Raw genomic sequence first — 11,032 nt, 5'->3', positions numbered from 1 at the left:
GTTATCATTCCACAAGCATGGCTTCCAGTGAGCATATCCCTCTCTCAGAAGACAGAGAATTCTATCAGAATCTTGACGTTTGCCTTTTAGTTACTTCCACTTGAAGGTTTCATGTAAACTCCTTAGTTGAACAGATAAATGGATCCTGAAATATGGAAATTTCCTTTGCATTCATATCAAGATGCAAAATCATTACTACAAGTGTAGTTTGTGTTTGGAAATCGCATCCACAGTAAATTTGTGTAGGAACAGAGAGCTTGCCTTTGTTTTAACTTTGACAGCACAAGAAGTACGTAAGGTGGCTTGACATGACCTTCAACATTAGCTGCTGGAATGACTTTACTGCAACATAAAGGTTTGGATGACACTGATGTTTTGCTTTGTAATTCTAGGAGTAAATTCATTAAGAAACACTATAAAGTCTGCAGCAAAACTAATTTCCAAAGCCACTTAGTGTTAGGTAATAGTGACCGAGAAAGATTCTTCTCATTCAGAAAAATTTCAATCTCATCCCTGAATCTAAAAAACTATAAGGAAATTTTATCACTGCTAAGCCATCAAATTGCTGTACAGTAAGGCATAACAGAATATTCTGCTGTTTCTGACAAAAGTTCATGAAACTGATGGTAAAGTCCACAAGGAATGAAGTTTATCACTGATGCTAATGGTTCGATAACAAATGATAGATTCAAATATTTTCTGCAAAGAACCTGCTGATGAGTAATACAATAAATAACCACAGGCTTTAAACATCTTACATTTTCATAAGCTTTGTAGATTTGTCTAATTAAATCTTTTTCAACTTCACAAATATTCTTACAATCAACAGCTGTAGCAGATAGTAGCAGATTATACTTCAGGTTGTACTGAATTAGTATTTTTTGAACTTTTTGAAAATATTCTCAGGCGGAGTTGTTTTAAGTAGACTATTCAGAGGCTAATTTTCAGTCGCTTCAAACGTGGCCAATTCCGTGAATAAACAACAACTAAACAGTAACAGGAGCATCTGCTGACTCATCAAAAACCAAGGAAAACCACACGAAATCATCTGCCTTGTTTTTCTGACTATGGATATTGCTCCCTCTGACCTCAACATTTGGAGAAATTGTTCTTGCCGAAAGGTTGACACTTACACAAGTTTTTTTCCTCTGGACACTTTTCTTCAGCTGCTGCAATCAAACACAATTTAATTAATCCGTATCAGTAAGGCTTTCCTTGTGTAGCTAACAGCCGCATCGCTCGTAAACTTAGTTCAGTTGCAGCCTCATTTTCATTTTTGCGAAGAAATTCTGCTGGGATGAAACAATCCCTTTACAATTTTCTAATTTTCTGACTATTGGCTTCCTATGAGTTGGGAATATTGTGAAAACTGCTTAGACTAGTAATGCTGATGGATTCTTTCAGCACAGCTTTTTTGTTCAAGACAGTTTTGCCATCTAAGTCGATGACAAGATAATCCACACTTCACTGTGCCCTAAAAACATGACATTCCAAGTCCACTTCTCTCTTCCTCTCTTGCTTTGACATGATAGGTTGGCACTGGTAATAAAGAATAAATAAAACATTGTGGTATGCCGATATGGTATCACTGTGGTTTGTAGGGCACTGAACAACAATGCAAAGCACAAAGCGGGCCATTACAGGCTCTGTCAACTACTAGACTCTACACTTATGATGCAAAAGCAGCCACAAATCATATGTATATCATGGGTTACACTAAAGCTGCATTTATGTATGCCGAAATTTCAATTTCATGTAATTTTCATGCATGAAATACTGATTCTTTTTCTACCACTAAAAATATAAAAACCATTCTTAGCTCGTGGGCCACACAAAAGCAGATGGCAGTCTGAATTCAGCATACAAGCCATAGTTTGCAGACCTCTGCTGTGAAGAGCTGGTATTCCCCAACACACCACACCTTCCCTTTATGTCTCCATCCTTCAATCATGTTGTTCCCTGTATGTGGATCACCCTTCTGGCTCTTTCTCTGCATGAGGGTTCCCTGACCCTGCCCAGTGGTGTTAAATCATCCCCTCTTCCATGTTTCCACTGCTTTGTATGAATACAGCCAGTACCACAGTTAATTTCAACTGCTTTTTATGCAATCATGTCTATTACCTTTGTACCCTACATGGAGCTATGCATAGTAGGTCTTCAAGACATGTTTGTCCAAGGAAAAGCAAAAGTATAAAGCATCCTAAGTGGTATAAGCCTGGTCCACAGCAGTGATGTACTAACCCAGCAAAAACAGAGGGAAGTGACTCTAACTTATGACTTAAATGCTTCTCCTGGCAATTAAGAGACCAGTGACTCTCTAGCTACCTTTCCCACAATGTCTGCAGAGCCCTGTTTCTCACCATAAACACTAATTTGAGACCTTCTGCCTCACATGCAGACAAGAAAAGCAACTAGTGGGATGGCTTGATCTGTCATTGTTGCTGGGAATGGGAGATCACTAGAGATGTATTAAATTCCTTTATGTTCCCTCCAACAACCAAGGGGTATTATGACTATTTGGCAAAAGCTGGGGACAAACTAAAGATATATTAAGTGAAAGAGAAAGAATAAAAATATGTAGACTACAATTAGATAAACTATATACAGACAGAAAACTGCAAAGGAAAACACATCCAGTATTATTGACTTCAAGGGTTATCTTGGCTTTTCCTTACTGTAACTGTGATTAATTACTTTCAGAATTAAAAACTTCTTGTTAAGAAAGAAATCCACCATAGTAATGACAATTTGACAGAGAATCTAACCTGATCTAAAATTAAATCAAAGATGTATGTTGCTAATAAGCCAGAAGAGTTCCTTTAAGTTAAAAGTGAACTGTGGCAATGGCCAAGATAATGGAAGCCACCTAAGTGTTCATCAGCAGATGACTGGATAAAGATGCTAAGGTACATATACACAATGTAGTATTATTCAGCCATAAAAAGAAGAGAAATCCTGCCATTTGAAACATGGATGGATCTAGAGGGTATTATGCTCAGTGACCTTACGATTTCATTTATTTGTGGAATATAAAAACAAAGCAAAACACCATTAGACTCACAGACACTGAGAAGTGACTAGTGGTTACCAAGGAGAAGGGAAGTAAGGAGGGGGGAACTACTGAACCACCGCGATGCACATTTGATTAAAAAAAAATGCTTATCGGGGAGAGTGAACTATGGTAAATCTTTTTGTAAAGTAAATGACTATTAGACCGTCATCTGTTTATGATTTGTAAAATCTGATTTGGGCACATATGTAAAGGTCATATGTGAAAAAAAAGGCTAATAGGCAAAACAGTGTGGCCTCTGGAGAAGCAACAGGAAGAGACGGGCGGTGCTGTAATACAGGATTCACTCCAGACCTGATCACCTCAAAAGCAGTGGACAGCAAAAAAGGAGGCAAGAGCCGGAGCTGACAGAAGAAACCCGGCCGGACGCCCTGCAGCCCAGCAGTCCCGGCCCTGCAGGGCCCCGAGGACGCACCTGCCGCTCGGGAGCCTGCTGTCCTGGGCCGGCCGGCCCCACGGGGGCGGCGGCGAGCGGCAACACTGACCGGGCGCCTGCATCCCTAAATGAGCCGCCGGTGTTCGTCTTCATTACGGCTATTTTATGAAAACTGAATTTCACCTTATTCAAGCAATGTATAAGCTTTATCATGGAAACAGCATCTTAAAATTCAAGAAATGGTCATGTTCTTAAATATTCTGTATTGAAATCTAACCACAGTGCGATAGGATTCTGACACTAGCGAAGGAAAAATCGAAAGACCACCCAGTCACTGTCGGAGATCATACGGCAGCACCCAAAAGCTCAAATGACACTTCTCTATAATCTACTGTTTTCCATATTTGTAGCGACCCTTCTGGCCACTCTTCTTCCCCGTATGAAACTCTTAAAAAGAAATTCAGTCATAGAGCTTATACTTCATAGCATATCAAAGATTCTTCATTTTTTTAAGTTTGAGAATAAAATATTTTTTAACTTCAAGGAGAATACTTTAAGAGCAGAAGGCACATTACAATCCTAAATTACTTGTCTAAATATAAATGCACACACATACTATATATATATATAAAAATAAATACATATTTCTCACAATTTGCTGAAAGTCCTTCCTCATTTTTGAAGAACTTCAGGTAAATTACTAGCTGTTCTAGATCTATTGTTTACAAGGACATAGACACATTGTTTTGATACCAAACATAACCAACCCAGAAACCACACAACTTTATAACAATAACCACACCAGTTGGAACTGCCAAAAAAATGGCTTTTAAAAAACAAGGCCAAATAAAGCTAAAATGGGTGGTTGGTAAGTATTTAGATAATTCTGATGAAGAGCTACACAGCTATAGAGATTTGGCTTCCAATCTTCTGAAGTGGTCCTGGTTTAGAATATCCTCTCTGGCAGAAAAAGCAAACTCAGTATTGTTCCGGAAAATAAAACAAGTATCTAGTGAATTTCTGAGTGTATCTGAACATGTAAGGTGGGCTTTAATGCTGTAACTGGCTTTTAGCCAAAGAGTAAATATCCTAAGACCTTAGGGCCAGGAGAACTTCCTAGATACAATGAAACTACCCTAACATACAGATACACACACACAGGACCCCACAGTACAAGCACTACAGGCACTGAGAGAAGCAAAGCACTTTCAGGCGGGGGAGCCACTGGCTGGCAAATGTTCCAGCCACTCTGCACGGAGAAAGGTCTGAAACCTGTGCGCCATCCTGGCCCCAAGAACCAACAAGAGCCATAAATCATATACTGTTGGTGTGGAACTAGTCATGTGTGTCCTTGGGTCCTTCTTTCTGTAATTGTCCTCTTGCTCTAAGGATCCTGGAACTGGTACAATTAAAGAAAGAGAAGTTCATATAAGGGTCACTCACATCCCTGATTTTGGAGAATATATGATGAGTACTAAAAACCTTGATTCATTCTTCCTTAAAGAAATGATTAACACCGTGACTTGATTCAAAGTTTTCCTGTACACAACTGGCCTGAATAACCTCCAATCTGATGAACATTTTAATATGTGTGTTTAAACTGATGTGTTATTGTACACAATTTTCTGTACAATAGAGTCTTTGGCCCTGTAAGAGTGGATCTGATTAGAAGATAAAAAGGTTTGTAAGATACAGGCAGTCTAATGGAGGCTGCACAGAGGAGTAACAACTTAAGTAAAATTTGAATGGATATGGAAAAGAGGAATGTGCTCTGAGGACAACACTGACCCACATTTGTCCTATGAACTAAAGAATCTACTTCAGTGTGAATGCAGCTAAAAAAAGATATTTGATTAAGGCTGCTGAAGGAGGCGGCAGTGCAAGGCAGTAACTTGGGCCTTGTTGAGCTGTCGACAAGAACAGTACTTACACACAGTGTGCTAAGTACAAGACATTGTTTTAAGCACTTTACATATATTAATTCACTTTATCCTCAACAACCCCATGGGACAAGTACCACTGGTATCCTCAGAAAACTGACACAGAGAGAGAGAAGTAACTTGCCCAAGGTCTCACTGGTAGCAGAGCTGGTTTCCCAACCCAGAGTCTGGCCCTGGAGTCAGAACTCTTAAACACCAGGTTGACTGTTAACTATGCCTTTTCTAATTGAGCTAAAAGAAAAACAAGAGTAGCAGTAAATAAGCTTAAGTGACTCTGTAGAAGCTGTTCAAAACAGGGCAGGAGTTTGACAGGCTATAATTACAATACAATAAAATAAGTTACTAAAAATAAAAACAGAAATGTTAACTTTAACATGCTCTACTGGATATTTAATATTCATTTTGTAGAGTCATTAAAAAGTACTTAGTTCAATAGTAAAATTTCTTTTTTTTAAATAAGGAAATACAGGTATAGGTCTCTACTTTATATTGAGACAGGCTCGATCTGCATGAAGTCCTGAAGCGGAAGGCCGCCGAAGGATCAGCACCTCTGGGCAGAAAAATGCACATCAAAAAGACAGAGTGATGCTCTTACAAAATTACTAAAAGCTACTACTTGAAACTTTTGAGTCATAAAACACCATGCCAAAGGTTTTTATCAACCTTTTCTTTCCTAAGCGTAACTACCTCTCTTTAATTTTGTGGCCAAAATTTCACAGGAAGGTGGGAACATGGGTTATCCCCTTCCTCATTTTTTAGGATTTCTGGTGGCCATATGGTGTTTCAAATACTAGTGGGAAACAAATCAGTCAACTTATGAACAGCAAAAGCAAACTGTGATATGAAGACCAAGGAAAGGAAGGACACATTCCAATAAGCTCAGGTATGATATGATAACACTGTTATAGGCCTTAGTATCTTCTTGATCTCCTAAATAAATTAAGCCACCAATAGGAAAAAGGTCACCTCACAGAGAACGCTATGAGATTTTTAAGTCGCTAGACTCCTTTCCATCTTCTCCTCCTCATCAGCTCTTGATACTGCTGTCAAATTCTATACACTGGCAAAGAAAAAAGGGGTGAAAGTTGAGGGATTTTACAGAGAAATAATAAAAAGTCTGTTGTGATTATTTGAACTAAAATATTAAAGCCACTGATATCATTTTTAAATGCCTAAAGCACACAGCCTGTCCTTAAGGAAATGCCCATGTGAACATTAAAGCAACCATGAAATAGGTAAAGAATGGCATCTATTACATTTTAGCAAAAGAGCAACTTCCTCTTCTAGCTCCCACCCACCCTAGAAGGTAAACACAATTCATTTTACAAAGGTTATCAGGAAAAATAGGTTTGTTCCTTATAATAGCTGTCCAGACACAATTTAAAGTACAACTACCAACAACTAGGAGTCTCAAACTTGCTAAGTATTCACTTCTGCATCTTACAAGTGTCTCCACAGACCTACAACATGCGGACATTTCACCTAGAATGGATACACAGGGCCTGGGAAAAGGATGCCAAGGCGCTTCGCACGAACTGCAGGCTTTCCCATACTGAATGATGCAGCCAAGGCCTCTCTAGTAATAGGGACTTATATGCACTGATTTTCTTTAACCTTTAAAAAAAAATTTAGATGTAATTTATACATAAAAATTCACCATTTTAAAGTGTATGTTTCAGTGGTTTTTAGTATATTCACTATATTGTGTAACTATCACCACGATCCAATTCCAAAACATTTCTATCACCCGCAAAATGAAGCCCATACCTATGATCATGTGCACTGATTTTACTCAAACTTTCTCCAGTTATCTCTGTTGCCCATGGAGATATTTTAAGATGGCCAGCTGGGGTGAATCTGTAGAGTATCTATATGGTAAGAAAACAAGAAAGCTACATTGTCCAGAAGGATATTGAACCCAAATTCTTAGCATTTTTAGCAATTAGGCTAATGTAATTTTTATATATTGGCTAAGAATGACAGAGAAACTTACATTCAACATCCATCTTCACATAACATATTAGTGTGCCCCAAATTCATCCAAGATGTTAAAAGAAGGGAAGACAGTCTACTAGGATTAGCCATAACTGTCCATAGTTGCAATTTCAAAATAGAGAGGATGCATATGTGGGAAAACCTCCTTTAGTATCAAGCATAGCTGGATTAAAACAAACAAACAAAAAAAAAACAACAACAAAACGAAAAACTTAATCATTAAGTAAATATCATCCCATCTGCGAAACAAATCCCTAAATCAGTCCACTATTTATAGTAATGTAGCTTTAACTGCAACCTTTCGCCACTCTTCTGACCTAGACCAGAGTCTCTCCTAATGAGAAAAACAACCTTTAGGCACAGGTCTGGCAGAAAAGCCTGCAGATGTGTGGTGCTCAGGCTGGGGCTCTCGTTACCTAAGTGAGCTCATGGCTTCTAAGACACACAGGAAGGAGACCTCACCTTCAGGCATCGGGGTGTTGAAAGCGGGAGGAAGTAGGTCCACGAGGGTGTCTTGCTTTTGTGCACTTATCTGGGGTGCTATTTCCAGAGAAGGAGCTCCTTTACAGAGTGTGCCCAAGATGGATTTCTCTAAGTTGCTCTCATAGTTGTCCAGCTGCCCTCACCAATAAGTCAGTCTTTGTAGGTTGATAGAAACCACCAGTCAAAGCAGATGCATATGGATTGTGGGGAAGCCTTCTTTAGTATCTAACATAGCTGGATTAAAACAAAAAAACTTAACCATTAAGCAAATCTTCACTTTAATCATTAATGTAGATATAGCAAATAACAACTAGGTGCTAAGCTTGAGTCTACCCTTAGCACGGGCACTTTGTGGGCTTGACTGAGCTCTTTAATTTCTGTCCTGCAAGAAATTTGTTCTACTTGATAAACAAGTAAATAAGATCCAGAAATGTTTATAGGTAATTTAACTAATTTTTTGCTGAGGTTGCTAGGCAACGCTTCCAGTTACTTCTGCTATGCAACAAGTTGTACTCTAGTATGTTTATAATTTTATCGCAATTTGCAATAATGATTTAAATACATGTTCATTTCCCGGATTTTCCAAAACACAATCAGATGCAATCAAATGAAGTTCATAACATTTATATAATGTATAAACTAAGAAACTGTCTCAAAATAGTTATCTATGGAAGTACTACTATATTATCCTGTTTAAAGATGCCCAGGAAACAGTCCTCAATTAAAACGGCACCTGGCTAGATGAGGTTATACAGCATTTATCCTATCTACATATAAGAAATCACTCAGCAGCCAGAAAACTCCATAAAAACTTCACAAAACTAGAATCTCATTTTCCTTTGAAACAGGGCATTAAGGAGACTTAGAATCAACTACAGCTGAAGGAATCCAAAAATGATTTAATGTCTTTGAGTCTTACATCGTCTTACAGGTCAAAATAATGAGGTCAGAAACTTGGATATTTTAGAAGGCATGTTTTTTTATTCTACACTTTTCAACTATGCCCTTTTATTAACTGTTATATAGTAAAAAGCCCAAGATTAGCTAAATTTGTAGATACATTTCTCGATGGAATTGCCTCTAAATTTCCCATTCTTAAATCTGTTTTTATAAAACTCTTCAAGTTCTATAAACTGGATTTGTTCTGAATAAACCTGGGTTAAATTTAGTCTTTATCAAATAAAAAGAGAAACTAAACTAGCAAGAGGTCACATGGCTCTTGTATTGGAAGAGTACTACTACATGCACCTTTTAATTTCACTGGGTGTTTATCAAATACTTGGAGCTGTACAACAGAGGAAATTCTGATATAACTGTGTCCTAAAAGGGCTGAATTCCTCAGGTCTAGCACAAGTGACTGCTACACCAATTTGCTGAAAGGATTATTTTAACATTTCCCTTAAAGCAAGATTATTCAAGAGTTTAGGAAAAAAGACCAACAAAATAATTATCCTTCAAGCTATGTTGTGAATAATCCTCTTGTTTAGGAAAAGTAGGGCTCAAACTCTAGGACTTAAGTTATGGGACAAGAAAAAGGGCAAGAAGGCAAGCATACAGGAAGGCAATTTTTGCTTTTGGTGGATTCAGCTGTTTGCCAAGCCTGCCATTATGATGAGTGAGACTCAACTTTTATGCAAATTTCTTTTAGATCACTGCAAAGATTAATGCATGCCACATAACCTCAAAAAATATCAGGCACAAAAACTACACAAAATTAAAGTAACTGATGTATGAGAAAATTTTACAAGGTAAAAAACTTTGATAAAAAAATATATGACCTTTGAAATTAAAAAGTAACAAAGGATCTGTATCTGTGTTCAGCAATGGGGTCAATGCAACAGATAAGGCCATATTCAGACTGGAACAAATTCTGGAAATTCATGCTGCAAAGGAGAATGAAAAAATGCTGAGCAGCTCAAAGTCTATAGCAAATATTGAAGCCAAAATAAAAATGTTCCCGCCTCCTAATCCCCAAGGACAACAAATGGGTTCACCTAAAAAAAAAAATCAAGAGTCAAAAAAGTATATCATGCTATTATCTGTGTGTCCTCAAGCTCCTTGCTCCTCAGACCCAGGATGAAAAGGGAATTCAGTTTTCCAAACCATTACAGCTTTTGAATGCCCATACACCTACCACAGAAGACAACTGACCTTGAGCTCCCATTTTAAGAAATAAAAACAAACAGACACACACACACATACACAGATGAACAGATAACAGAAAATTAAGAGATTGGGAACACCTACAACCTCCAATAAACCAATCAGGCATGGGCAGTTTACCTACTACTGTTGATACACTAGGCCACCTCAAGAGCCAAGACTGATTACACTCACCCCACAAGAAATGAAAAGACAGATTTTAAACTGAGCATCAAGAGGACAAGACTCAGATATTAACATTTATACAGCTGCTTTGTTTTATGTGTCAATTCAAAATGATCAGGAAATCTAATATAGATTCCCTAGTATACTCAAGGACAACACAACACAGAACCAAAGGCTGCTAAAATGTGACTGGAGCAACCAGGGATTATAGAGAAGTTCCCATTACTGTGAAGTCTGAAGATTTGCAAAACAAGACTGTTGCTTGACCACAGCGTTCAACTGAGATCAGACCATCTCACCAAAACCAGTGGAAGGATTGCAAAAAAAACTCCAGTTGGAAAGGACCGGTAAAGCAATGGCCACATTAGAAAAGTTATAGTTAACCTGACTCAGACTGTAGTCAAGAAAAAGCTTCAAATGATTTCAATGAATAGCAGAGAATCTTAAAAGCAAACCAATACACTTCCTAAAACCGACGTTCCCCAATCCCAGAACAATTTCCCAATGGGGCTTACTTCTGTGACAAACGAGCTCCTGTCTACTTTTAGTTCTTTCTACACTAACAGATGCTTTCCGCTCTTAGTTCACCAGGTGGCTTCACTGTGTGGCTCTTAAGGGTTCTTCAACCCCCAGGCTCCAAGTGATCCTGCTAAGCCTGCACATCACTTGGGAGCCCAAGGGATGAGAAGCACTGAAAGCATCAGGGAAAATGAAAACCAACATTTTGCTTAACAGTAAGGCCCTGCCTCTCTTCATCTTTCTCCCAAAGCACTTAGCACTAGGTAGTTGCTTAACGTGCCTCGAAAGGAAATAGAAGGTAGGGACCTACACTTAGATACA

The 11,032-nt window shown here is 38.3% G+C and overlaps 1 protein-coding gene across 7 annotated transcripts in view; it reads right to left on the bottom strand.

The window, feature by feature from the left end:
- UNK (unk zinc finger) overlaps positions 1–11,032 on the bottom strand; it is a 32,133-nt gene that overhangs the window by 20,260 nt on the left and 841 nt on the right. For 5 of the 7 annotated variants that reach the window (XM_017674742.3, XM_017674783.3, XM_017674765.3 and 2 more), the window contains exons 2-4: positions 7,844–8,098; positions 7,380–7,544; positions 7,154–7,254 (exon numbers count right to left, since the gene is read on the bottom strand). The exons of 1 other annotated variant lie outside the window; for it this stretch is intronic. In XM_017674742.3, coding sequence (XP_017530231.1) covers positions 7,154–7,254; positions 7,380–7,388 — 110 coding nt within the window. In that variant the 5' untranslated portion in view covers positions 7,389–7,544; positions 7,844–8,098. Of the gene's footprint in view, positions 1–7,153; positions 7,255–7,379; positions 7,545–7,843; positions 8,099–9,642; positions 9,748–11,032 lie in introns of all 7 variants that reach the window. One more of the 7 variants, XM_036996937.2, reaches the window with a different exon arrangement.

Source organism: Manis javanica, chromosome 4, assembly GCF_040802235.1.
Source record: "Manis javanica isolate MJ-LG chromosome 4, MJ_LKY, whole genome shotgun sequence".
Taxonomy (NCBI): domain Eukaryota; kingdom Metazoa; phylum Chordata; class Mammalia; order Pholidota; family Manidae; genus Manis; species Manis javanica.
This window is presented reverse-complemented; position numbering and strand designations above follow the sequence as displayed.